At 49.2% G+C, this 27,500-nt stretch overlaps 1 protein-coding gene across 7 annotated transcripts in view; it reads left to right on the top strand.

The window, feature by feature from the left end:
- The window catches only part of LOC135515952 (transcription factor SOX-5-like), a 106,698-nt gene that overhangs the window by 45,731 nt on the left and 33,467 nt on the right, over positions 1–27,500 (top strand). For all 7 annotated transcript variants that reach the window (XM_064939851.1, XM_064939848.1, XM_064939850.1 and 4 more), the window contains 4 exons: positions 2,882–3,054; positions 5,863–5,931; positions 18,210–18,336; positions 26,859–26,947. In XM_064939851.1, the coding sequence (XP_064795923.1) occupies positions 2,882–3,054; positions 5,863–5,931; positions 18,210–18,336; positions 26,859–26,947 (458 nt within the window). The remainder of the gene's footprint in view (positions 1–2,881; positions 3,055–5,862; positions 5,932–18,209; positions 18,337–26,858; positions 26,948–27,500) is intronic.

Genomic DNA, 27,500 nt, shown 5'->3' with positions numbered 1-27,500 from the left:
GCACAGACATGAGTTCCAGTGGTAATTGTGCTTCATTAGGAAGTAAAGAAATATGTAATCAAAGCTGTCCTGGTCTCCTCTCTTCGCACTAGGATGGAGCTTCATTGATCAGTCCCTCCCTGTGCCCCCCGCTGACATGACATTTCTGTGTGAGAGCATCCCGCCTCGCTCAGATGAGACAAGCAGCTGGAGAGGAACATCAGGAGTGTGTGTGTGTGTGTGTGTGGGGGGGGGAATCTTGTCCTTGATATCGTTTTGTCTTCCTTGATATCGATATTCTCCTGAACAAAGTGAATATGAAAACGCAGGTCCTTGTGATCAGGACTGACTGAGATCAGCGCCAGACAGCAATAATAACCTAATGCTGGATGTGTCTCGGCCACAAGAAAAAGTCTGAAAAATTTGTTTGGGTTAAAACCCAAAAGAGTTTGTGGAACCACTTCTGCTTTCTCCTCTCCTTTTCCTCCCTCTCTCCCTCCCTCTCTCCCTCTCTCCCTCTCTCCCTCCCTCCCTCCCTCCCTCCCTCTCTCCCTCTGTACTAGTCTAACTGCCATGGGGGAGGTATCTGTTAAGCCTAGTCATTAATTAGCCTGAGAGCGTCTTGACAACTACTACATTGTTACAAATTGGTTAATTACTAGTGGATGTGATAGGAGTGAGGCTGGTTTCAGGGCTCTAGGGCTGCGTCACAAATGGCACCATATTTCCTACATAGTGCATTACTTATGACCAGAGCTATTTGAGCCCAGGTCAAAAGTAGTGCACCGTACAGGGACTAGGGTGCCCTTTGGGACGCAAACCAGGATCTGCCTAAGGAAGTCTGGAGCAGAAGGAAACACCTTATTGATCCACCAGCAGCTGAGGAAACAACTAACACACTGTGATTGATGACGCCGGAGTGTTTGTTGAACGTGAATGGGAGAGGGAGGGAAAGAGGGAGAGAGAGAGTGGGGGGGGGGTCGGAGAGAGAGATTGTGAATATTTGTGTGTACCGGTACACCAATGTTTGTGTGTTGATCGCTGTGCCTGTGCGTCTATCTGTATGTGTGTAAGGGTTTGCCCTACTAACAGGTTTCACGTTAGAGGGTATCTAGAAGCGAACAGAAGTGGATTGAGGTGCAGTATTTTAAGGGTATTACAGGGGTATTTTCCCCTGTCCAGGTCCCCCGTTGAAAGGCCTTCTTTATCAGACAGTCAACCTCCCAGCCCTACTCAGTCAGTCAATCAGCATTCCTCCCAGTTAGTGTGTTAATGTAGGGGTCTTATACCCTTTCCCCTGGAAGAAATACCTCTTTTGATCCCCCCTTTCACCCCTCCACCTCCCCTCCCTTTTCCTCTCACCCCCCTTCTTTCTGAACGGGCAGCGTTTTTAACACGAGCTCCTTTCTAGTCTCGGTCAGCAGTAGTGAAAGGGCTGGTCTGTGGGTCCGTGAGCTGTTCAAGACAGCAAAGGGTTTATTTTTCCAACGGGCGGCTGTGACAGTTGCCTTTATTGTCAATTGTTGGCGGAGGGAAGGAGGGATGCCAGGAGGGGTGGAGGCTTAGAACACCAGGGGGAACAAATGGAGCTCACTCTCACCTTCCTGTGAGGTCAGGGGGTCAGGTCAGTGGCCCTTTCCTCTCCCCTTTCTCTCTTTCTCTCTCCCTCCGTGTCTTTCTCTGTTTCTCTCTCACTCCGTGTTTTTCTCTGTTTCTCTCTCCCTCCGTGTCTTTCTCTGTTTCTCTCTCCCTCCGTGTCTTTCTCTGTTTCTCTCTCACTCCGTGTTTTTCTCTGTTTCTCTCTCCCTCCGTGTCTTTCTCTGTTTCTCTCTCCCTCCGTGTCTTTCTCTGTTTCTCTCTCCCTCCGTGTCTTTCTCTGTTTCTCTCTCCCTCCGTGTCTTTCTCTGTTTCTCTCTCTCTGTCGTCTCTCTCATCTGGTATGACTGGGGAAGAAATGTGACTCTGCTGAAGGTAGTAGCAGCTGGGGAATAACGGGGGATTGTACTGCTGGAGAGGGACACACACGTATGTATATATGCAGTAGATTCCAAAGAACAAAGACACACACACATCAAGTAATCCTGCATGCATACACAGTATGTCACACATAGACAGACACTAAAGACTTGAAGGAAAATAGTCTAACACAGTTATGAGCACACACACACGCACACACACACACTGTAGAAGTGCCTCGACGTGCCTCTGTATCTCCATCCTGTTGAATGATTTAGGTTTCCTCCCTTGTGTGTGTGTGTGTGTGCGTGTCGGTGTGTGTCTGTGTGAAAGTGTGCGTCTGTGTGAGTGTGTGTGTGTGTGAGAGAGAGAGAGAGAGAGAGAGAGACCACGTGTGTGCATGCGTGTGAATGGGGCTCATATGTCAGGATCTTTAGGGTCAAAGGTCAGGTCATGCTAACTGTGAGCAGGAGGCGTGGTGACTGGAGGGTAAACAGAGAGGCCTGGGGCTGTCTGACACACACACACTGCTCAGAGTGAAAGAGAGGAATGCTTGACTGAGACTGCATTCCAAGTTAAACCCTACCACCCACCTCTACCCTAAGGCTAAACAGTCATGGATATATGTTATTCGGTATTAGCAACATGATCTCCTATATTGCAGGTATCCAAATCCTCTCAGATCTAGACTAGGTACAGGGTTTGCACTAAGGATTCATTTAGCATTTGGAATGAGTGCACTTAAATCTGTTTTTAACAGATCTGGCCCTGTACTGTAAGCTGCCACACCCTTCTACCCCAGACACGGCCCATTGACATCGACCTCTGAACTTCGAGCTCGACATCCAAAACCTAGACGTTTATTCTTTCCTTTTCCTCCCTAGTTTCTTCTGGTTGCTCTTTGACCTCCAACCTCTAACATTTACCCTCCCCTCTGCCCCCCCAGGTACCTCAGAAAGCCTAGCAGAGAAGGAGCGCCAGCTGATGGGCATGATCAGCCAGCTGAGCAGCCTGAGGGAGCAGCTCCTGGCGGCCCACGATGAGCAGAAGAAACTGGCCGCCTCGCAGATCGAGAAGCAGCGGCAACAGATGGAGCTGGCCAAGCAACAACAGGACCAGGTGAGAGCGAAGGAGATGTGTGTGATGTAATGATATATAGGTAGACACACACACACACACACAGACGTATGATAAAATAGACACACAAAGACATACAGATGAAGTCAGAAGTTTACATACACTTAGGTTGGAGTCATTAAAACTTGTTTTTCAACCAATCCACAAATGTATTTTTAACAAACTATAGTTTTGACAAGTCGTTTAGAACATCTACTTTGTGTCATTTTTCCAACTATTGTTTACAGACAGATTATTTCACTTATAATTGACTGTATCACAATTCCAGTGGGTCAGAAGTTTACATACACAAAGTTGACTGTGCCTTTAAACAGCTTGGGAAATTCCAGAAAATGATGTCATGGCTGTAGAAGCTTCTGGTAGGCTAATCACTTGAGTCAATTGGAGGTGTACCTGTGGATATATTTCAAGGCCTACCTTCAAACTCAGTGCCTCTTTGCTTGACATCATGGGAAAATCCAAAGAAATCAGCCAAGACCTCAGGAAAAAAATTGTAGACCTCCACAAGTCTGGTTCATCCTTGGGAGCAATTACTAAACGCCTGAAGGTACCACATTCATTTGAACAAACAATAGTACACAAGTATAAACACCATGGGACCACGCAGCCGGCATACCGCTCAGGAAGGAGATGCGTTCTGTCTCCTAGAGATGCGAAAAGTGCAAATCAATCCCAGAACAACAGCAAAGGACCTTGTGAAAATCCTGGACCTTGTGAAACAGGTACAAAAATATCTATATCCACAGTAAAACGAGTCCTGTGTCAGCAAGGAAGACGCCACTGCTCCAAAACCGCCATAAAATAGCCAGACTACAGTTTGCAACTGCACATGGGGACAAAGATCGTAATTTTTAGAGAAATGTCCTCTGGTCTGATGAAACAAAAATAGAACTGTTTGGCTATAATGACCATTGTTATATTTGGGGCGGCAGAGTAGCCTAGTGGTTAGAGCTTTGGACTAGTAACCGGGAGGTTGCAAGCACGAATCCCTTGAAAAAGGCCAACTGTTCATAGGCTGTCATTGAAAATAAGAATAACTGACTTGCCTAGTTAAATAAAGGTAAAATAGATTTTTAAAAATGTTTGGAGGAAAAGTGGGGGAGGCTTGCAAGCCAAAGAACACCATCCCAACCTTGAAGCACGGGGGTGTCAGCGTCATGTTGTGGTGTTGCTTTGCTGTAGGAGGGACTGGTGCACATCACAAAATAGTTGGCATCATGAGGAGGGAAAATGATGTGGATATATTGAAGCAACATCTCAAGACATCAGTGAGGAAGTTAATGCTTGGTTGCAAATGGGTCTTCCAAGTGGACAATAACCCCAAGCATACTTCCAAAGTTGTGGCAAAATAGCTTAAGGACAACAAAGTCAAGGTATTGGAGTGGCCATCACAAAGCCCTGACTTCAATCCTATAGAACATTTGTGGGCAAGCAAGGAGGACTACAAAACTGACTCAGTTACACCAGCTCTGTCAGGAGGAATGAGGCCTAGAAACCTGACTCAGTTACACCAGCTCTGTCAGGAGGAATGAGGCCTACAAACCTGACTCAGTTACACCAGCTCTGTCAGGAGGAATGAGGCCTACAAACCTGACTCAGGTACACCAGCTCTGTCAGGAGGAATGAGGCCTACAAACCTGACTCAGTTACACCAGCTCTGTCAGGAGGAATGGGCCAACATTCACCCAACTTATTGTGGGAAGATTGTGGAAGGCTACCCGAAACGTTTGACCCAAGTAAAACAATTTAAAGGCAACGCTACCAAATACTAATTGAGTTTATGTAAACTTCTGACCCTCTGGGAATGCGATGAAAGAAATAAAAGCTGAAATCAATAATTCTCTCGACTATTTTTCTTACATTTCACATTCTTAAAATAAAGTGGTGATCCTAACTGACCTAAAACAGGGAATTTTTACTAGGATTAAATGTCAGGAATTGTTCAAAATTGAGTTTAAATGTATTTGGCTAAGGTGTATGTAAACTTCCGACTTCAACTGTACATTTACACACACACACACCCTTGTACGTCCGTACACACTCTAGATACCTAAGTGCCTAGGTGAGGGCCGACACACAGATCTTAAAGAAACAACCGTCACAGACCCAGTGGCACTTTCATATACATCCCACTCACACGCTACTATACCTCCACCCAAGGCATCTTAAACAATGTAAAGTAGCACAGGAACGAACTGAGGGTTTGTTTTGGTTGGAGCGGATAGAAGTACGACACCCACACAGTCGTACACACACTCACACACAGTCACACACACACAGTCGTACACACACACACTCACACACAGTCACACACACACAGTCGTACACACACACACTCACACACAGTCACACACACACAGGCGCGCGGCCCCTCCAGTATGCAGGCGGGAGTCTGCCAGGTATTTACATAGGGAAGGGTTTCTGTCTGTGTGTAAGGTTGTTTAGCCGCTGGGGCGCTCTGAGCTTTACAAAGACTGTTTGCACTCTGAAGACGATTCATATATATCTGCCCTTTGAAGTGAACAGTATATAATGGATGTATTATAATGGAGTATAGTTACTTTCTGAGCCCAGCACAGATCACATGTCATATCCAGATTTGATTAGAGGGCCACATTTGAAGCTGTGATGTTTGTAGACGTTTGTCACGTGTCCCGTGGGACACTGAGTCTGCACTCTGCACGCCTGTTTATGTATGTGATCAATGCTCTGCCTGTTGGTTTGTGTGTGTGTGTGTGTGTGTGTGTGTGTGCGTGTATCTTTCTGAACTCTCTGGGTCTTTTATCACAGATTGCTCGGCAACAGCAGCAGCTTCTGCAGCAGCAACACAAAATCAACCTCCTGCAGCAACAGATCCAGGTGAGACTGGTTGTGTGCCTGTGTGTGTGTGCCCGTGTGTGCTTGTGCCTGTGTGTGTGTGTGTGTGTGTGTGTGCGTGTGCGTGTGCGTGTGTGTGTGTGTGTGTGTGTACCTGTGTGTGTGTGTGTGCCTCTGTGCGTGTGTGTGGGTGTGCCTGTGTGTGTGTGTGTGTACGTGTGCCTGTGCCTGTGCCTGTGCGTGTGCATGTGTGTGTGTACGTGTGCCTGTGCGTGTGCGTGTGCATGTGTGTGTGTGTGTGCCATAACAATGGGCTTCTTATGTGATGCGGCAACTCCATCAGAAATCAGCAATCAGTATCTGACCATCAGTGACTGTCACCCTTTACCTCCGAAACATATAAACACAACACACACACACACACATCTGCACCTCACAGTACCAATCCCACGGCATATATACATACACGCCCCCAACAATCACCAATCAACAGTTCAAACAACAACTTGTGGCTCCTATGAGTTGTGAGTTTAATTCTCACAGGGGCTACATACACAGACAGACTGACAGACTGTATAGACAGACAGACATCTCTCTCTTTTCTTCTCTCCTTTTCCACCCCCCCCCTCCCCCCTCTCGCTCCTTTTCTCTACTACACTGATAGCTTTGTTCCACCAGGTGCCTCTCTGAGGTAGAAAGGCTTTGTTCACTCAGGCTGATGACACTGATTTGGTTAATAAAGTCAGACTTTGCCTTGACAGTGTGTGCATCCAGGAAGTTCCAGCTAAACAGAGACTATATACACACAACCCCCTGCCCTGGATTCCATCCATTTGCCGCTTGAGCGATAAGAGGCCTTTCTGTTTGTGTGTGTGTGTGTGTGTGTGTGTGTGTGTGTGTGTGTGTGTGTGTGTGTGTGTGTGTGTGTGTGTGTGTGTGTGTGTGTGTGTGTGTGTGTGTGTGTGTGTGTGTGTGTGTGTGTGCGTGTGTGTGTGTGTGTGTGTGCGTGTGTGTGTGTGTTCGTTCCATGAGTTTGTGTGTGTGTTTGGAGCAGCTGTGTGTGTCAAGCCATAAACACGTCCGTTCTCAATTCACTCCCTCACGACCCTCAGAGACAAAGCTCTCTTTTCCCATGACTTTGCAACCTTTTCCCAAACAAACGTTCCTCCATTGAGTCTGCTGAACAATAGTTTCTCACAGCCAGGGACAGCTGAGCGCAGCCTCGTTAGGGAAACTCAATCACAGGGGCTTATCGCTGAGAGAGAGAGAGAGAGACACACACACACAGACACACATTTCAACATCAAATGCACATACACATTATACACACATACACAACTCATCAAACACAATGACACACAGAAACACACACACAACCGATCATCAAAGACCTTGTTCTAGAAAGACTCCAGTTTAATCATTCATGAAGAGATTGCGAACACAATCCCACAGTACAATGAGGTGCCAGAGAGGGTATGGAGGACTGTGTGCGTGTGTGTGTGAGTGTGTGTGTGTGTGTGTGTGTGTGTGTGTGTGTGTGTGTGTGTGTGTGTGTGTGTGTGTGTGTGTGTGTGTGTGTGTGTGCGTGGCGTAGCGTAGCGTACCCGTCTGTGTGTGTGTGTGTGTGTGTGTGTGTGTGTGTGTGTGTGTGTGTGTGTGTGTGTGTGTGTGTGTGTGTGTGTGTGTGTGTGTGTGTGTGTGTGTGTGTGCCAAACAGTACACTCACCCGAGCTTTTGTGAAGAGGTCTTTCATCTCTCCACTGGACGAGGTGAAATTTGCAATATTAATCTCAGAGAAAATGAAAAGACATTGACACATATCAGACAATATAGAGGACATGTCATTGTCCACAACCTAACTTAATTAAATGACTTAAACTAAACTCACGATTCATCATTTAGAAGAGCTAATGTAAGCGAACTTAATTAGCGACAGACTGTCTACTACTCAGGCCTATATCAATTAGCATCATCCGCGAACTACCACGGCTAATACAATTCAAAACGCTCCTGACTGGTGTAGCCAGACACTGTGGCGACTGTCACTAACGAGCTGCTTATAAAGACTGGTTAAAGTCAACCTACATCCCCGTACATTAACTCACTATCACCCCTCCCTTCTTCTGACTCACACACAGATAAACACACAACGCACATGTCAGCCCACATACCCCAGTCCCTAACTCAATCACACTGAACAAGCGTGTGATTAGTTCAGACCCACTGTTCACGTACTGTCTCTTCCTTGCTGCTGTATATCTCCCATGGATCATACAGTTGAAGTCAGAAGTTTACATACACCTTAGCCAAATACATTTAAACTCAGTTTTTCACAATTCCTGACTTTTAATCCGAGTAACATAAATCCCTGTTTTAGGTCAGTTAGGATCGCCACTTTATTTTAAGAATGTGAAATTGTCAGAATAATAGTAAAGAGAGTATTTATTTAGGCTTGCTTTTATTTCATAACATTCCCAGTGGGTCAGAAGTTTGCATACACTGAATAAGTATTTGGTAGCATTGCCTTTAAATTGTTTAACTTGGGTCAAACGTTTCGGGAAGCCTTCCACAAACTTCCCACAATAAGTTGGGTGAATTTTGGCCCATTTCTCCTGACAGAGCTGGTGTAACTGAGTCAGGTTTGTAGGCCTCGTTGCTCGCTCACGCTTTTTCAGTTCTGCCCACAAATTTTCTATAGGATTTGAGGTCAGGGCTTTGTGATGGCCACTCCAATACTTTGACTTTGTTGTCCTTAAGCCATTTTGCCACAACCCATTTGCGACCAAGCTTTAACTTCCTGACTGATGTCTTGAGATGTTGCTTCAATATATCCACATAATATTCCATCCTCATGAAGCCATCGAGGCACAGTCAACTTAGTGTATGTAAACTTCTGACCCACTGGAATTGTGATACAGTGAATTATAAGTGAAATAATCTGTCTGTAAACAATTGTTGGAAAAATGACTTGTGTCCTGCACAACGTAGATGTCCTAACTGAACTTGCCAAAACTTTAGTTTGTTAACAAGACATTTGTGAAGTGGTTGAAAAATGAGTTTTAATGATTCCAACCTAAGTGTATGTAAACTTCCGACTTCAACTGTATATGGGCTACATTTCTAGGAGGAAAACAAAACCTGGATCTCCCCACCACTATGTCACTTAGAGACTTAGAAACTTATATCTAGCCTCCCACCTGTGCTGTGAGAAGGTCTCTCTCTGGCACACACACACACGCACACACACGCACGCACGCACGCACACACACACACACACACACACACACACACACACACACACACAGAAACACACACACCGCCTTCACTTCGTTAAGATGCTAGAGGGTGACCAGTTTTCCCCAAACGCTTTCTTCCTTTTTAAACTTGTCTCTGAGGCTCCCCTGGTGTTGCCGTAGCGATCTCCCCTGGTGCTGCCCGGGACGACGGTTGCCTTGTGGCGGTGTTTTGTAAGGTGTGGATGAAAGGAGCACACCTGCAGAGCAGCTCAGGGCAAGAACTCACTCTGTGTGTGTGTGTGTGTGTCTCACCTAATGAACAGTTCCCTAAGATCTCAACTCTTTGAATGTGTTACACACAGGAAAATCATGTGTTTGATACTTGTCTCTTTATGTAGGCTGTACCCACTCAGAATAGAGTCTCCCATAGGAATCCACCAGCAAATTTTCTATAGAGGTTTTGGCTAGTTAGCCCAATAGCATTAGCCACATTAGCTAGCCCCACTGCTAACTAACACAGAGACGGAGCCTGAGACAGGGAGGGTTGAGACTCATTTAAGAGCAGGCAGACACCGTGACGACAGTCACTAACGAGCTGCTTATGAGGACCTGATTAAAGTCAATCCACATCCATGTATATTAACTCAATAACACTCCTCCACTCTCTCGCTCTCTCTCTCTCTCACCCTCTCATCTCGCTCTCTCTTACCCTCTCACTCGCTCTCTCTGTCTCTCACTCTCTCGCTCTCTCTTACCCTCTCACTCGCTCTCTCTGTCTCTCTCTCTCGCTCTCTCTCTCTCTCACCCTCTCATCTCGCTCTCTCTTACCCTCTCACTCGTTCTCTTCTCTGTCTCTCACCTCCTCTCTCGCTCTCTCTTACCCTCTCACTCGCTCTCTCTGTCTCTCTCTCTCGCTCTCTCTCTCTCTCACCCTCTCATCTCGCTCTCTCTTACCCTCTCACTCGCTCTCTCTGTCTCTCACTCTCTCGCTCTCTCTTACCCTCTCACTCGCTCTCTCTGTCTCTCACTCTCTGACAACACACACGTCAGCCCACATAGCCCCGACCCATCAACTCAATCACCATCACTACCTCCACTGGATGAAAAATAAATGTTCTCTTCTGCTGGTAAAGAAAGGAAGGGGGGCAACACAAACAGACCGACAGAGTGAAACACAGACACACGGACCGCCTGCACACCTCCATGTTCTGTGCATAGGAGCGGCTAACCCAATTGGCTGTGTAATTGCTTAATTTGTCTCATCACTCTGGAATGAATGTAATTGGTGTTTTCTCCGCTCACTGTGTCTTTTACTGGTTACAGTTTCCATGGGCAGCTGCTCTCTGCTCACTGTGTCTTTTACTGGTTACAGTTTCCATGGGCAGCTGCTCTCTGCTCACTGTGTCTTTTACTGGTTACAGTTTCCATGGGCAGCTGCTCTCTGCTCACTGTGTCTTTTACTGGTTACAGTTTCCATGGGCAGCTGCTCTCTGCTCACTGTGTCTTTTACTGGTTACAGTTACCATGGGCAGCTGCTCTCTGCTCACTGTGTCTTTTACTGGTTACAGTTTCCATGGGCAGCTGCTCTCTGCTCACTGTGTCTTTTACTGGTTACAGTTTCCATGGGCAGCTGCTCTCTGCTCACTGTGTCTTTTACTGGTTACAGTTTCCATGGGCAGCTGCTCTCTGCTCACTGTGTCTTTTACTGGTTACAGTTTCCATGGGCAGCTGCTCTCTGCTCACTGTGTCTTTTACTGGTTACAGTTTCCATGGGCAGCTGCTCTCTGCTCACTGTGTCTTTTACTGGTTACAGTTTCCATGGGCAGCTGCTCTCTGCTCACTGTGTCTTTTACTGGTTACAGTTTCCATGGGCAGCTGCTCTCTGCTCACTGTGTCTTTTACTGGTTACAGTTTCCATGGGCAGCTGCTCTCTGCTCACTGTGTCTTTTACTGGTTACAGTTTCCATGGGCAGCTGCTGTGTCTTTTACTGGTTACAGTTTCCATGGGCTGCTCTCTGCTCACTGTGTCTTTTACTGGTTACAGTTTCCATGGGCAGCTGCTCTCTGCTCACTGTGTCTTTTACTGGTTACAGTTTCCATGGGCAGCTGCGTAAGCAATCAGGAATGTTTTCATGCGTGTGTCAGTTCCATGTCATTGTGACCTCAAATAGGCTTAAGAGAAAATTGCCAAACAGGCTGAGAGGGGGGATGAAACATAGTTCTGAAAGCACAAGGTAATAAGAGAGAGTGAGAGAGCAAGACAGATAATGAGGCAGTAAGAAGACACATTATGCCTAAACTTTGCCTTACCTTTATGACTGGTCAGAAGCCCCTCTCCTCTCCTCTCCTCTCCTCTCCTCTCCTCTCCTCTCCTCTCCTCTCCTCTCCTCTCCTCTCCTCTCCTCTCCTCTCCTCTCCTCTCCTCTCCTCTCCCCTCCCCTCCCCTCCCCTCCTCTCCCTCCTCTCCCCTCCTCTCCTCTCCCTCTCCTCTCCTCTCTCCTCTCCTCCCCTCCCCTCCCCCCTCCCCTCCTCCCTCCCCCCCTCCCCCCCCCTCCTCTCCCTCTCCTCTCCTCTCTTCTCTTCATCCCTGACCAGTTAATGGTTCTTAAGAGCGAGAACACACAGGAGCAGATGGGTACAGAGCTTTGCCTACCTAGGCCTTGCGCTGACGTACACTCACACACACACACACACACACACACACACACACACACACACACACACACACACACACACACACACACACACACACACACACACACACACACACACAGACACACAGACACAGCTCCTCTAACCTAATGTGTGGTTAATAAAAAGGTGGCCGCCGTGCCGCTGACTCTCTCCTCTGTTACATTAGACATAATCAGCTGAAGGTGCCCTTGCCTGTTTACCTCCCCTCCCCCAAAGAGAACTAGAGCTGTGTCTCAAAACGTACCCTAATTCATTTATAGGGCTCTGGTCATAGGGCTCCGGTCAAAAGCAGGGCACTATATAGGGTATAGTGTGCCATTTGGGACAAATTCTGGAATCCATGTGGAAGAAGTAGAGCGAGAAAGAGTTGTCCTTCTTCACTCTGAAGAACTAAAAACAGAACCCAGGTTTCAAGGCTCAGAAGAACTTCTCCTATTGGTCGTTATCAACCTGAGACCTCTCATTGTATTCTGTTCCTCTTTTTCTCTGTGAATCGTTAACGTATGTCTAGCAGACTGAGAACGTCTGATGTGTACTTTGTACTCTCTCTCTCACACACACACACACACACACACACACACACACACACACACACACACACACACACACACACACACACACACACAGGGATGCTCAACCTGGGAACCTCCAAAGGTGTGCTCCGATACCAATCCCCACTGAGACCAGTGAAGCAACAGGGTTGTGTGTGTGTGTCTGTTTGTGTCTGTTTGATTGTGAGTGTGTGTGTGTGTGTGTGTGTGTGTGTGTGTGTGTGTGTGTGTGTGTGTGTGTGTGTGTGTGTGTGTGTGTGTGTGTGTGGGTGTGTGTGCGTGGGTGTGTCAATGCGTATGTGCATGTCTGCGTCAACGTGTGTTTTAATGTGTGTGAAACAACCCACTGTGACATTAGCAGATGCATTGTTGTCACAGCAGGCTAGCCTTTAATAGCCGTTGTCCTGTGAAAGTTAATGGACTCACTCTCCCGCTCGCGTACTCTAATATTAAAATCCCTCTCTGAATATTATCCATCCACGGCTCCGTCCCTCTATCCAGCATCTAGCACAAATTAATTATTGGTTATATCGCTGTGTCTCCCCTTTTCAGTGCTAGGTCACCCAGGCTCTGCATTAATTGCTTGAGCATATGGTTCCAAACAGATTTTAGCTGTGGGACCCACACTTTATGGTGGTATTTTTCCGCGCACTCAGATGTTTGCCATATTGTCAAGGCTGGCAGCTATTGTTCCCCCCGTTTACTTCATACGGCTAATTACGCCCTAATAATAACTTTACCTTGGAGTTTTTCTCCTCTCCGTGCCAGCAAACCTGTTCACACTACATATGTTAATTGGCACCACATCTTCATTATGTTCAGAACGCTTTAAGTTCAAGCTGTGCCGCCTGGCGAACGACGCAGAGCGAGCTTCGCTGCCAACTCTCTCCTCTCCACTTTTTCCGTGTTTCCTCTCTCTCGCTACAGTCGTTGCTAATCCGTTTTAGTTCTATAAATTATTATGTTTCTTTTTCACGGCTGTGTGAAAGAAAGTTGTGAGGAGAAAAGTTTCTTGCTTCCCCTCGTATTTTTTCTACAAGAGAGTTTCTGTTCCCGAGTTTTCATGCAAGACTGATTAGAAGAAGAGATTTTTGAATGGAGTTTCTCCATTTTGTTTCAGGTTTAGGACTAAAACGGAAGGAGGCCCGCCTTTTTAACTCCTGTATGTAGTTTTCACAGTGTTTTCTGAATGTTAGATTCATGTTATCTTTATGTTGGATCAGACAGAGCAGCAGAACAGTATATTCCCATAGACCGTGTTAGATGTGTGTTTGCCTTTATGTTGCTTCTGTAATGTGTTCTGGTGGATCTGGCCTCACTTTCCCTCTTCTTCTCAGATGTCAGATCTGAAGCATTGTACAGTGCAGAGAATAGCACTCTTTACTTCTCCTCTCTCTCGCTCTCTCTCTCTCTCTCTCTCTCTCTCTCTCTCTCTCTCTCTCTCTCTCTCTCTCTCTCTCTCTCTCTCTCTCTCAGGAGAATGTAATTTCATGCTTTAAGCAAATAAGAAGTTTAAAATCAAGCGTCTCATGAAGAAAATTCAGTTAGGCACCAATGCGACATGAGTAAAGAAATCTGCTAAAGAATTCAGCAATGTTGATTGGCGGTTGATTTTGCAGATCTCTGCTCCGTGTTTCGTTGGTTTCATGTTTTGAGAGGTGGCCGTGTGTTCTAATTCAGGCAATCTGTCTCTGTACACACACAGACACATCCTCACACGTTTTTTAACCTCTTGTCCCATCAGTCTGTGGGACAAGGGGACAATAGCATCAGATCAATCTGGGAGAGCTGTTGACCCCTGCTAATCCCTACACAACAGCTGGATATTGTGTGTGTGTGTGTGTGTGCGTGCGTGCGTGTGCATGGGCATGTTCATGGGCGTGTGTGTGCGTATGCCTGTGTCTCTGCCTGTGAATGTGTGTGTGTGTGTGTGTGCGCGTGCGCGCGTGTGCGTGTGTTTGCGTGCTTGTGTGTGAGAACAAAAAAGATTCCTCTTCCCATACAATAATGATCTCAGTGTAATACAGAGTCCTAACGTTGGTCAGACAGGAAGAGATGGATCTGAACAGGCCTGTTTGTGGCTGGCTGCTACCGCATTGTGGGTTAGCGGTGTGTTTATGAGAGTGAACAGCTGCTCCAGAGATCTGATTAAACTGTTACACGCACACACACACACACACACACACACACACACACGCACGCACACACACACACAGACACATACACACACACGCACACGCACACGCACACACACACCCACACACACACACACACACTAGAGATCTGACTAAACTGTTAGAGGATCAACATATGGGCTGTATATTTCCCTCAGTCAGACTCTGTCTACTGTTCAAAACCACATTGTTATTATCTTCTTATATCATTTACCTCAAGATGGAGATTTAAAGTACAATACTTTACTGTAATCCGGACCGTATCGTGGATTTACCGTATTGTGGATTTACTGTAATATGGCTTTTTGGATGTACTTTGTTCTATATGAGAAACGCTCTATATGAGAGGTGGTCTTAGGGTTGTTTCCAGGCTGTTCTGATCTGTGTGTGGATGACGGGATGAGTAGAGCCACGAGGTAGCAGTCACGAATCCCCTCCGTCTCTCACACATATGCACGCACAAGCTTCCTATTGGCCGACATAAAGAGAGACTATGTGTCCGTCTTAAAGGCGTAAGAAAAATCATATGGAAGACACTGCCACAGTCTGTGTGTGTGCTTGTGTGAGTCTCTGTGTGCGTGCTTGTGTGAGTCTCTGTGTGTGTGCTTGTGTGAGTCTCTGTGTGCGTGCTTGTGTGAGTCTCTGTGTGCGTGCTTGTGTGAGTCTCTGTGTGCGCGCTTGTGTGAGTCTCTGTGTGCGTGCTTGTGTGAGTCTCTGTGTGCGTGCTTGTGTGAGTCCTCTGTGTGCGTGCTTGTGTGAGTCTCTGTGTGCGTGCTTGTGTGAGTCCTCTGTGTGCATGCTTGCCCATGCAGCCTGTTCACTAGAAATACACTGATTTTGGATGCCACGAAAGGTCCCGAGGAAGTCGCAAAATAGTTTTAAATGATTGCCCAGCATTGGGCGCGAATCATGATGCTCAGAGCCCAAGCGTGCTGCTCAGGCCAGTGCGCTACGGCAGTTCACAGTGCTCTAGCAAGCCGTGAGAAGTCTGAGAGTACTGATGATACTTTTGACGTTAATAGCGAGTGATTTGGTTTTTAGCCTTCCCCAAACCGTAGCGCTAACCTTAACCACTCAGAAGGAATGCCTAAACCATTATCCTTTGATTAGTTTCTGTTTTCACCCTGTAACCACATGGAACTCACCCTGTCACCACGTGGAACTCACCCCGTAGCGACGTGGAACTCACCCTGTAGCCACGTGGAACTCACCCTGTAGCCGCGTGGAACTCACCTTGTAGCCACGTGGAACTCACCCTGTAGCCACGTGGAACTCACCCTCTAACCATGTGGAACTCACCTTGTAGCCACGTGGAACTCACCCTGTAGCCACGTGGAACTCACCCTGTAGCCACGTGGAACTCACCCTGTAACCACGTGGAACTCACCCTGTAACCACGCCGAATCAACCCTTGTAACCACGTGGAACTCACCCTGTAACCACGTGGAACTCCCCCTGTAACCACGTGGAACTCACCCTGAGTTCCGTCAAAAATAGACGTTCCTCCGTAACACGTCGAATTTCAAAGGGAAACTATGAGATGGTGTTGGCCCTGTGCCTGTTGTGCCTGTGTGTATGGGGACACAGGGAAATAACTCCAGTCTCTCCTATCCCCATGACTCTATGGGTATCTGCAGCCCGTTCCTCTCCAGCATATGTTCAATTAGGTTTGAAAGGCAGAGAGGAGCTGCGGTCTCTGTGATTCGCCTCCGCAGGGGGGCCCGTCCAGCCTTTCCGCTACCGTGCCTCTCCCGTCTGATCCACGGCCGCACCGCGCACAACACATGGCATTTATGGTTTACCAAAATTGTGGTGTAATTATTGTGTGGTGGGGGGAGACAAGCAGTTCCTGTTCCACTATTCCCCTCGCGCTGCGCTGATCCTGCTTGTGGTTATGGTCTGGTGTAGTACTGCTGGATCTGGTCATGAGAGGACACACACACACACACACACACACACAGGAGAAAAGACACACAGGCAGGGGAGGCATGGCTGAGAATACAAACACACACATAGCAAACAGAAAGAACACACACGCACAAGCACACACACACACGCACACACACACACACACACACACACACACACACACACACACACACACACACACACACACACCACACACTCTCTCACACACACACACACACACACACACTCTCTCACACACACACACACACAGGAAGGAAGGTGAATAGAAAGACATTGAGAACGTTCATTTCTGAAAGAGGGAGGGAGTGAGAAAGGGAGGGAGGAAATACTTGATCCTGTCATCCATTTGACTCACCTACCTGTCCTTTACCCCGCGGTGGCATAAGACGATGACGTCCGTAACATATTCCTGCAGCTTTGTCTCTCCATTACATTACAGCATTCTGTAATATAAGGGTGAAATGAGAAGGAAGGTGGGGAAGGAGAGAGGGATGGGGGGAATGAGAAAATACTTGTCAGTGTCACTTTGACATTCAATTTTAATAGTTGCATCTGTGTCCATGTTATCTAATGTTTTATAACCGTTCAGATATTTCAGTCTACAGGTAATAGCTTATTCCTTTTGATCCCTGGGTTTGAATGATACTTCCTTCAGCCGTTGCTTATGAAACTGTAAGGCCCACCTGGGTTTGTTATCTTCAAACTTAGCCTGCAAAACGTTGTTGTTATCCATCTATCTAACTCCTCATACTGCGGACTCTCTCTCCCATGTCTCTGCACATCTCTTCTGTCAGTCATGTCACTCCTCAGTGTCTTTGTGTTGTTTTTGGCAGAGCAGTCTTCAGCTGAACACACACACACACACACACACACACACACACACAATCTTCGGCTTCCACCATCTGTCTCCTACTTCTCTCTCTGTGCGAGAAACACTCAGACTCTTCCTCTTGCCAAAGTCACTGAGTTTGTATTTTTTTCACTGAGTCCTGGAAACCTTGTGAAGAGGGATGGCGTGCTGCCGACTCAGAGTGCTCCTCTCTCCTCTCTCCTTGGGGAGGGAAGAAGCCAGGCCAGCTGTTATGAGAGTTTAGCAGTGATTCTTCCTCGTGACTCCCTCGTTGTCTCGCTAATCAACAGGACAGGACTCCCTGACTCTGACCTGTCTCAGCTCATATACACAGCTCTGTATCAGACGCAGGTGCTCAAGAGGAGAGCAGAGAGTACGTTTTTGCGTGTTGGATGGGGGTGTGCGGCGGGAGCGGTGTGTGTGTGTGTGCGTGCACTCTCTTCTGTTCCGGTGTGTGTCTGGGTGTGTGTATAGCTGCACGTGTGTGTGTGTGTCTGTGTGTGAGCATTCTTCAGTTTCTTCCTTCTTATCTTATTCGTGGCCAGATGGTCTCACCTGACCTCACCACACTGAGCTGTGATTGTGTCTAGAGGTTAAAGGTCACAGACAGGACCTGATACCCCCTCAGGTGAGGAACAGACAATACCCCCAGCTGGCCTACATTGATACAGATAGACCAGCCTTCTGCTTCTGTCTGCTCTGTTCACCCTCACTACCCAAGATCAATGTCTGACCACACCTGGACTGCACGCTCACGTACCTCCCCCACCCCATTTCAGATACGGACATCCATATGCTCAATAAACTGATCTCTCTCTATCGCTCTCTCCTCTCCTCTCGTTCTCCCCTCTCCTTCTCTCCTCCTCCCCCTCCACCCGTCTCTCAGCAGGTCCAGGGGCAGCTGCCTCCGTTGATGATCCCTGTGTTCCCTCCAGACCAGAGGACTCTGGCTGTAGCTGCTGCCCAGCAAGGCTTCCTGCTGCCCCCCGGATTCAACTACAAACCAGGCTGCAGTGAGTACTAACAGTCTCTTCAAACTGACTATTCTCTGTGGGTCTAGATTGGGACATGTCAGTGGTGTTGTTGCCACGCCACTACAAGTGTATTTTCTACAGAGACAGGGGACCCTCTCTCTCTCTCTCTCTCTCTCTCTCTCTCTCTCTCTCTCTCTCTCTCTCTCTCTCTCTGTCTCTCTCAATCTCTCTCTCTCTCTGTCTCTGTCTATTGGCTCATTCCTTCGCTTGGCTCATCCTTTTGTCTCCATTTAAAATTTTCCAGATTATTATTTTTTGAAAGCAACAAAAAAAAGCCTCATCCTGTGGGACTTGTTGTTGGCCGCGGCAGTCCGGCTGTGAGGCAATGTGTTGTTTACCGCGAGAAGCAACACGCGTGTGCCAGGAACGGGCATTCCGAATACCGTAGGAACACGCCAGGGGGTAGCGCGACCTGCCCCAGGTTCCCTCACATTAACACGGGCCCCCGCCAGAACATGCGTCCAACGCGCCTCACACACGCCTGTCCAACAATCCTCGCGCTCGCCTCCCCCTACAGACAGACAGACTGGTCTCTCTAAGGTCCAGCTCATCCCCCAGAAACTAACAGCTTCCTAAACAAGTCTCCTTCCAGTTTCAATTAATGCCATTATGTGCCAATCCTCGCCCACCACCCACCGCCCACCGCCCACTTAAAGACCCCCGCTGTCTGGGAGGAATATTACTGTCTTTTCTCTGCCTGAGCCAAGGAGAATGGTGTTGCCCTGAATGACAGATATGGCTGCTGTCCTTCTGAAGCATCAACACTTGTTGACTTATATATGGGTTATAGTTCATACTGTACACCAGTGGTTCTCAATCCTGGTCCTGGGGAACCAACGGGGAACGCCATTTTGTTTTGGCCCTAGCACTACGCAGCTGATTCAAACCATCAACTCATCAACAGGCTTTGATGATTTGAATCAGGTGTGTAGTGCTAGGGCAAAAACAAAAATGCGCACCCCTTTGGGAGAGTGCACAGACAAAGAGAGATTGCAGAAAGAGGGTGCAGATGGATGGAACAGAGACAGAGAGAGAGAGAGAGGAAAAGAAAGAGAGAGAACAGAAAGAGCACTGCGAGGATAACGTCGCCCTCTCTGGCTTAATTACATCCAGGGCGTCTTTATCGTCCCAAGGACCAGGATTGAGAATCACTGCTGTACACAGTAAACACCACACACTGTAGACAGAACACACACACACACACACAAATACAAAATTTGCCCAATGAGGCCTCCACTCTTGTCCCTATCCATCCCTCCCTCTCTCTCCCTCTCTCTCTCTCTCTCTCTCTCTCCATCCCTCCATCTCCCTCAGTGAGAACTCTCCCACCCAGTAGTCTAGGGAGATGCATCTCTCTCTCTCTCTCTCTCAGTGAGAACTCTCTGTCACACCCAGTAGTCTAGGGAGATGCATCTCTCTCTCTCTCTCTCCCTCTCAGTGAGAACTATCTGTCCCACCCAGTAGTCTAGGGAGATGCATCTCTCCCTCTCAGTGAGAACTCTCTGTCCCACCCAGTAGTCTAGGGAGATGCATCTCTCTCTCTCCCTCTCAGTGAGAACTCTCTGTCCCACCCAGTAGTCTAGGGAGATGCATCTCTCTCTCTCTCCCTCTCAGTGAGAACTCTCTGTCCCACCCAGTAGTCTAGGGAGATGCATCTCTCTCTCTCTCCCTCTCAGTGAGAACTCTCTGTCCCACCCAGTAGTCTAGGGAGATGCATCTCTCTCCCTCTCAGTGAGAACTCTCAGTCCCACCCAGTAGTCTAGGGAGATGCATCTCTCTCTCTCCCTCTCAGTGAGAACTCTCTGTCCCACCCATTAGTCTAGGGAGATGCATCTCTCTCTCTCTCCCTCTCAGTGAGAGCTCTCTGTCCCACCCAGTAGTCTAGGGAGATGCATCTCTCTCTCTCTCCCTCTCAGTGAGAACTCTCTGTCCCACCCAGTAGTCTAGGGAGATGCATCTCTCTCTCTCTCCCTCTCAGTGAGAGCTCTCTGTCCCACCCAGTAGTCTAGGGAGATGCATCTCTCTCTCTCTCCCTCTCAGTGAGAACTCTCCGTCACACCCAGTAGTCTAGCGAGATGCATCTCAATTCAATTCAATTCAATTCAAGGGCTTTATTGGCATGGGAAACATGTGTTAACATTGCCAAAGCAAGTAAGGTAGATAATATATAAAGTGAAATAAACAATAAAAATTAACAGTAGACATCACACATACAGAAGTTTCAAAACAATAAAGACATTACAAATGTCATATTATATATATATACGGTGTTTTAACAATGTACAAATGGTAAAGGACACAAGATAAAATAAATAAGCATAGATATGGGTTGTATTTATTTGTTCTTGTTTGTTCTGTCCCACCCAGTAGTCTAGGGAGATGCATCTCTCTCTCTCTCTCAGTGAGAACTCTCTGTCCCACCCAGTAGTCTAGGGAGATGCATCTCTCTCTCTCTCTCAGTGAGAACTCTCTGTCCCACACAGTAGTCTAGGGAGATGCATCTCTCTCTCTCTCTCTCAGTGAGAGCTCTCTGTCCCACCCAGTAGTCTAGGGAGATGCATCTCTCAATCTCTCCCTCACAGTGAGAGCTCTCTGTCTCACCCAGTAGTCTAGCGAGATGCATCTCTCTCCCTCTCAGTGAGAACTCTCTGTCCCACCCAGTAGTCTAGGGAGATGCATCTCTCAATCTCTCCCTCACAGTGAGAGCTCTCTGTCTCACCCAGTAGTCTAGCGAGATGCATCTCTCTCTCTCTCCCTCTCAGTGAGAGCTCTCTGTCCCACCCAGTAGTCTAGGGAGATGCATCTCTCTCTCCCTCTCAGTGAGAACTCTCTGTCCCACCCAGTAGTCTAGGGAGATACATCTCTCTCTCTCTCCCTCTCAGTGAGAACTCTCTGTCCCACCCAGTAGTCTAGGGAGATGCATCTCTCTCTCTCTCCCTCTCAGTGAGAACTCTCTGTCCCACCCAGTAGTCTAGGGAGATACATCTCTCTCAGTGAGAACCTCTCAGTGAGAACTCTCTGTCCCACCCAGTAGTCTAGGGAGATGCATCTCTCTCTCTCTCCCTCTCAGTGAGAACTCTCTGTCCCACCCAGTAGTCTAGGGAGATGCATCTCTCTCTCTCTCCCTCTCAGTGAGAACTCTCTGTCACACCCAGTAGTCTAGCGAGATGCATCTCTCTCTCCCTCTCAGTGAGAACTCTCAGTCCCACCCAGTAGTCTAGGGAGATGCATCTCTCTCTCTCTCTCTCAGTGAGAGCTCTCTGTCCCACCCAGTAGTCTAGGGAGATGCATCTCTCTCTCTCTCCCTCTCAGTGAGAAATCTCAGTCCCACCCAGTAGTCTAGGGAGATGCATCTCTCTCTCCCCTCTCAGTCTCTCTCCAGTAGTCCCTCCATCTCCCTCAGTGAGAACTCTCTGTCCCACCCAGTATTCTAGGGAAATGCATCTCTCTCTCCCTCTCAGTCTCTCTGTCCCTCTCTCTAGTCTAGGGAGATGCATCTCTCTCTCTCTCTCAGTGAGAACTCTCTGTCACACCCAGTAGTCTAGGGAGATGCATCTCTCTCCCTCTCTCAGTGAGCTCTGTCCCTCCATCCCTCCATCTCCCTCTCAGTGAGAACTCTCTGTCACACCCAGTATTCTAGGGAGATGCATCTCTCTCCCTCTCTCCTCTCAGTGAAAACTCTGTCCCACCCAGTAGTCTAGGGAGATGCATCTCTCTCTCTCTCCCTCTCAGTGAGAACTCTCTGTCCCACCCAGTAGTCTAGGGAGATGCATCTCTCTCTCTCTGCATCTCTCTCTCTCTCAGTGAAAACTCTGTCCCACCCAGTAGTCTAGGGAGATGCATCTCTCTCTCTCCATCCCTCCATCTCCCTCTCAGTGAGAACTCTCTGTCACACCCAGTATAGCGTCATCTCCCTCTCTCCCTCTAGGGAGATGCAGTCTAGCGAGATCATCCTCTCTCTCTCTCAGTGAAAACTCTGTCCCACCCAGTAGTCTAGGGAGATGCATCTCTCTCTCTCTCTCTCAGTGAGAACTCTCTGTCACACCCAGTAGTCTAGGGAGATGCATCTCTCTCTCTCTCCCTCTCAGTCAGAACTCTCTGTCCCACCCAGTAGTCTAGGGAGATGCATCCCTCTCTCTCTCTCTCTCTCTCTCTCTCTCTCTCTCTCTCTCTCTCTCAGTGAGAACTCTGTCCCACCCAGTAGTCTAGGGAGATGCATCTCTCTGGCCAAGAGCAACATGTTTGCTTTCTTTATTTCTCTCTTTTGTTACAGCCGTGTCCCCATGAGGAGCATGAATATCTGCCTCTCCGTTGTTTGTTTAAGGAGCAGGAGGCAAAAACGGATGTGTCCCAAATGGCACCCTATTCCCTGTATAGCTCACTACTTTTGACCAGCGCCGCATCGGTAGTGCACAATGTAGGGAATGCTGGGATGCTGACTGTCTCCCAGAATACACATCCACTGAAATAAGGATCCCTCCAAAAAATGCTACTTGAACCCTGGCATTTTTCATGTCCCGGAGTTGTATGGGAAAAATGTTGAATGCTGAAGTCTGGATTACTGCTTATTGAGACGAGGTCCTGGGTGGGGTCCTGGGTCAGGACTGATTGTTACAAGGCTGGGCACACACACACACACACACACACACACACACACACACACACACACACACACACACACACACACACACACACTAGTGCCATGGCCGGAGCCGAGAGACCCAGTGTATTGTCCTGATATAGCATTGTGACGAAGTCACTCTGGGACCCAGTCAGATATGCAGGGTCGTACCCTGAGAACATTGTGATGTATTAGCGTCACTGTTTATATCTGACTGTCTAGTGGCAGTAATATTCCACCGCCATGGCATTTATTTTATTACATACACACTTTAATGAAATAAATACATCCATTTATCATCACACGAGTATCTTTCACTCTCTGATGTTCTGTTTTGCACAAATAACACACTATAATACAACTGTTTAGGAGGAATAAGAACACCGGTGGCTTGTTGAACCCGGTCAACCTTTGGTCCTCATGTCCTCCCTTTCCCTCCATCCCTCCTCCCTCTGTCTTCTCCCTCCGTCCCTCCTCCCTCTGTCTTCTCCCTCCGTCCCTCCTCCCCTCTGTCTTCTCCCTCCGTCCCTCCTCCCTCTGTCTTCTCCCTCTGTCCCTCCTCCCCTCTGTCTTCTCCCTCTGTCCCTCCTCCCTCTGTCTTCTCCCTCCATCCCTCCTCCCCTCTGTCTTCTCCCTCCGTCCCTCCTCGCTCTGTCTTCTCCCTCTGTCTCTGTCCCTCCTCCCCTCTGTCTTCCTCTCCTCCGTCCCTCCTCCCTCTGTCTTCTCCCTCCATCCCTCCTCCCCTCTGTCTTCTCCCTCCGTCCCTCCTCCCTCCTTCCCCTCTGTCTTCTCCCTCCGTCCCTCCTCCCTCTGTCTTCTCCCTCCGTCGCTCCTCCCTCTGTCTTCTCCCTCCGTTCCTCCTCCCTCTGTCTTCTCCCTCCGTCCCTCCTCCCCTCTGTCTTCTCCCTCCGGCCCTCCTCTCCTCTGTCTTCTCCCTCCGTCCCTCCTCTCCTCTGTCTTCTCCCTCCGTCCCTCCTCCCTCTGTCTTCTCCCTCCGTCCCTCCTCCCTCTGCTTTCTCCCTCTGTCCCTCCACCCCTCTGTCTTCTCCCTCTGTCCCTCCTCCCTCTGTCTTCTCCCTCCGTCCCTCCTCCCTCTGTCTTCTCCCTCCGTCCCTCCTCCCTCTGTCTTCTCCCTCCATCCCTCCTCCCTCTGTCTTCTCCCTCCATCCCTCCTCCCCTCTGTCTTCTCCCTCCATCCATCCTCCCCTCTGTCTTCTCCCTCCATCCCTCCTCCCTCTGTCTACTCCCTCCGTCCCTCCTCCCCCGTCTTCTCCCTCCGTCCCTCCTCCCTCTGTCTTCTCCCTCCATCCCTCCTCCCCCGTCTTCTCCCTCCGTCCCTCCTCCCTCTGTCTTCTCCCTCTGTCCTTCCTTCCTCCTATCTTTCCCTCCATCCCTCCTCGCTCTGTCTTCTCCCTCCATATCTCCTCCCTCTGTCTTCTCCCTCCGTCCCTCCTCCCTCTGTCTTCTCCCTCCATCCCTCATCCCTCTGTCTTCTCCCTCCGTCCCTCCTCCCTCTGTCTTCTCCCTCCATCCCTCCTCCCTCTGTCTTCTCACTCCGTCCCTCCTCCCTCTGTCTTCTCCCTCCGTCCCTCCTCCCTCTGTCTTCTCCCTCCGTCCCTCCTCCCTCTGTCTTCTCCCTCCGTCCCTCCTCCCTCTGTCTTCTCCCTCCATGTCTCCTCCCCGTGTCTTCTCCCTCTGTCCCTCCTCCCTTCTGTCTTCTCCCACCGTCCCTCCTCCCCTCTGTCTTCTCCCTCCGTCCCTCCTCCCCTCTGTCTTCTCCCTCCGTCCCTCCTCCCCTCTGTCTTCTCCCTCCATCCCTCCTCCCTCTGTCTTCTCCCTCCGTCCCTCCACCCCCCGTCTTCTCCCTCCGTCCCTCCTCCCTCTGTCTTTTCCCTCCATCCCTCCTCCCCCTGTCTTCTCCCTCCGTCCCTCCTCCCTCTGTCTTCTCCCTCCGTCCCTCCTCCCTCGGCCTTCTCCCTCCGTCCCTCCTCCCCTCTGTCTTCTCCCTCCATCCCTCCTCCCTCTGTCTTCTCCCTCCGTCCCTCCTCCCTCTGTCTTCTCCCTCCATCCCTCCTCCCCTCTGTCTTCTCCCTGCGTCCCTCCTCTCCTCTGTCTTCTCCCTCCGTCCCTCCTCCCTCTGTCTTCTCCCTCCGTCCCTCCTCTCCTCTGTCTTCTCCCTCCGTCCCTCCTCCCCTCTGTCTTCTCCCTCCGTCCCTCCTCCCTCTGTCTTCTCCCTCCGTCCCTCCTCCCTCTGTTTTCTCCCTCTGTCCCTCCACCCCTCTGTCTTCTCCCTCCGTCCCTCCTCCCCTCTGTCTTCTCCCTCCGTCCCTCCTCCCTCTGTCTTCTCCCTCCGTCCCTCCTCCCTCTGTCTTCTCCCTCCGTCCCTCCTCCCTCTGTCTTCTCCCTCCGTCCCTTCTCCCCTCTGTCTTCTCCCTCTGTCCCTCCTCTCCTCTGTCTTCTCCCTCCGTCCCTCCTCTCCTCTGTCTTCTCCCTCCGTCCCTCCTCCCTCTGTCTTCTCCCTCCGTCCCTCCTCCCTCTGCTTTCTCCCTCTGTCCCTCCACCCCTCTGTCTTCTCCCTCTGTCCCTCCTCCCCTCTGTCTTCTCCCTCCGTCCCTCCTCCCTCTGTCTTCTCCCTCCATCTCCCTTCCCTTCCCTTCCCTTTCCTCCCCATCTCCTCTTCTCCCTCCATCCCTCCTTTCTGCCCCCAGCCCTGACCTTTCCCTCCCATAGTAATTACACAGGCCTAGCTATCTGCAGATGGGTGCTAATAACCTGCTCCATTCTTTTTTATTTCCTATTCTCTCCATCCCTGACTCATCAGCCTTCACTTACTGCCGACATGGCCTACTAAGAGAGAGAGGGGGGGCAGAGAGGCAGGAAGACAGACAGACAGACAGACAGAGAGACAGACAGACAGAGAGAGGGAGAGAGAGAGGGGGGGGTAGCGGCAGGAAGACAGACAGACAGACAGACAGAGAGACAAACAGAGAGCGAGAGAGAGAGAGAGAGAGAGAGAGAGATTGAATTGAATTGAGAGAGAGAAAACAAACACAGAGAGAGAGTGCACAGACAAAGAGCGATTGCAGAAAGCGGGTGCAGACGGATGGAACAGAGACAGAGAGAGAGGAAAAGAAAGAGAGAGAACAGAAGGAGCGCTGCAGCGGTGACGTCGCCCTCTCTGGCTTAATTACGTCCAGGGCGTCTTTATCTTTGAACACCTTCAGAGTCTTTGTCAGGAGGTATTAGAGAGAGGCCACACAATCAGCCTTTCATTAGGACGCACCAGACACAGGACAAAGGAGGGCTTTAGAATGGACCGGAGGGAGGGAGGGAGGGAGGGAGGGGGAGGGAGGGAGGGAGGGAGGGAGGGAGGGGGAGGGAGGGAGGGAGGGAGGGAGGGAGGGAGGGAGGGAGGGAGGGAGGGAGGGAGGGGGAGGGAGGGAGATGGAGGGATAGAATGGAGAACAAGGGGAGAGAAGAGTAAAGGGTCTATCTGGCCTGCAGGTAGAGGGGGAGAGAGAGAGATGGGGGATCATTTGGCCTAAATAGAGAACAGGGAGGAAGTGAAAGGAGAGAGGTCTCACACGGGACTGTCAAAGCTTTCTCGGTGTAGAAAGAGAAAAGGAGGTAGAGTGGAGGTAGGGCCATGTAATGGAGAAAGGGCTGTGTTAGTGCATATAGAGGAGTGTGAAGGTGTTGAGAGGTTGAGGACAGAGGAGAGAGAGCGAGAGAGCGAGAGAGCGGGGAAAAGAAGAGATCCACAGACTGTTGTCCAACACATAAATGGTAGGGAGGCACTGAATAGGAAAAGGAAGGAGGAAGTGAAGGAAGAGAGGAAGGAGCGATATCTGACGTGTATTCTTTCTTTTCCTCTGTCCAGGTGACCCTTACCCTCTCCAGCTGGTCCCTACTACCATGGCAGCAGCTGCTGCCGCGGCAGCGCCAGGCCTCGGTCAACTACAGCTCCAGGTGAGACCAGCACCATGCTGATGATTTTATTTCCATTCAAATGTTCACCAACATTTAGATTTCCTCCAAATGCCTCCCGTTGCCTTAATACATAGAGTAAACCTTTTCTATTGTGACATTGCAATGTTTTTGTGTTTTAGGTCCAAGGATATGGCCCTAACTCAACGGTTCTCGAACCTCTCCTCGGAGACCCTCAGACATTTCACAGTGTTGTATCCGTGAACTAGCTCACCTGATTCACCTAGTGAAGGACTTGGTAATTAGTTAACAAGTTCAGTCAGGTGTGCTCTGGAATAGTTGAAATACACGGAACGGCTGGGGGTCTCCGAGGAGAGATTTGAGAACCACTGCTAACTGACTAAGCTGGTGGTTCTGTTCTCTGTTTGATGACAGTGTTAGGTTACCATAGTGATGCTCTTTTGTTCTGGAGGCGAGACCTTGAGCAGAGAATAGAATCACTAAAGTGCTACTGATTGTTCACTCTCAGAAGACTGGAGCCATAGAAACCCCAAATATTCAGTTAAAAAGGCCAAAAACAGAGCAAATTCTGCAG

The sequence above is a fragment of the Oncorhynchus masou genome, chromosome 27, assembly GCF_036934945.1.
Source record: "Oncorhynchus masou masou isolate Uvic2021 chromosome 27, UVic_Omas_1.1, whole genome shotgun sequence".
In the NCBI taxonomy this organism is placed as follows: Eukaryota; Metazoa; Chordata; class Actinopteri; order Salmoniformes; family Salmonidae; genus Oncorhynchus; species Oncorhynchus masou.
Note: the sequence above shows the minus strand (reverse complement) of the source record. Positions and strands in the feature narration are given on the sequence as shown.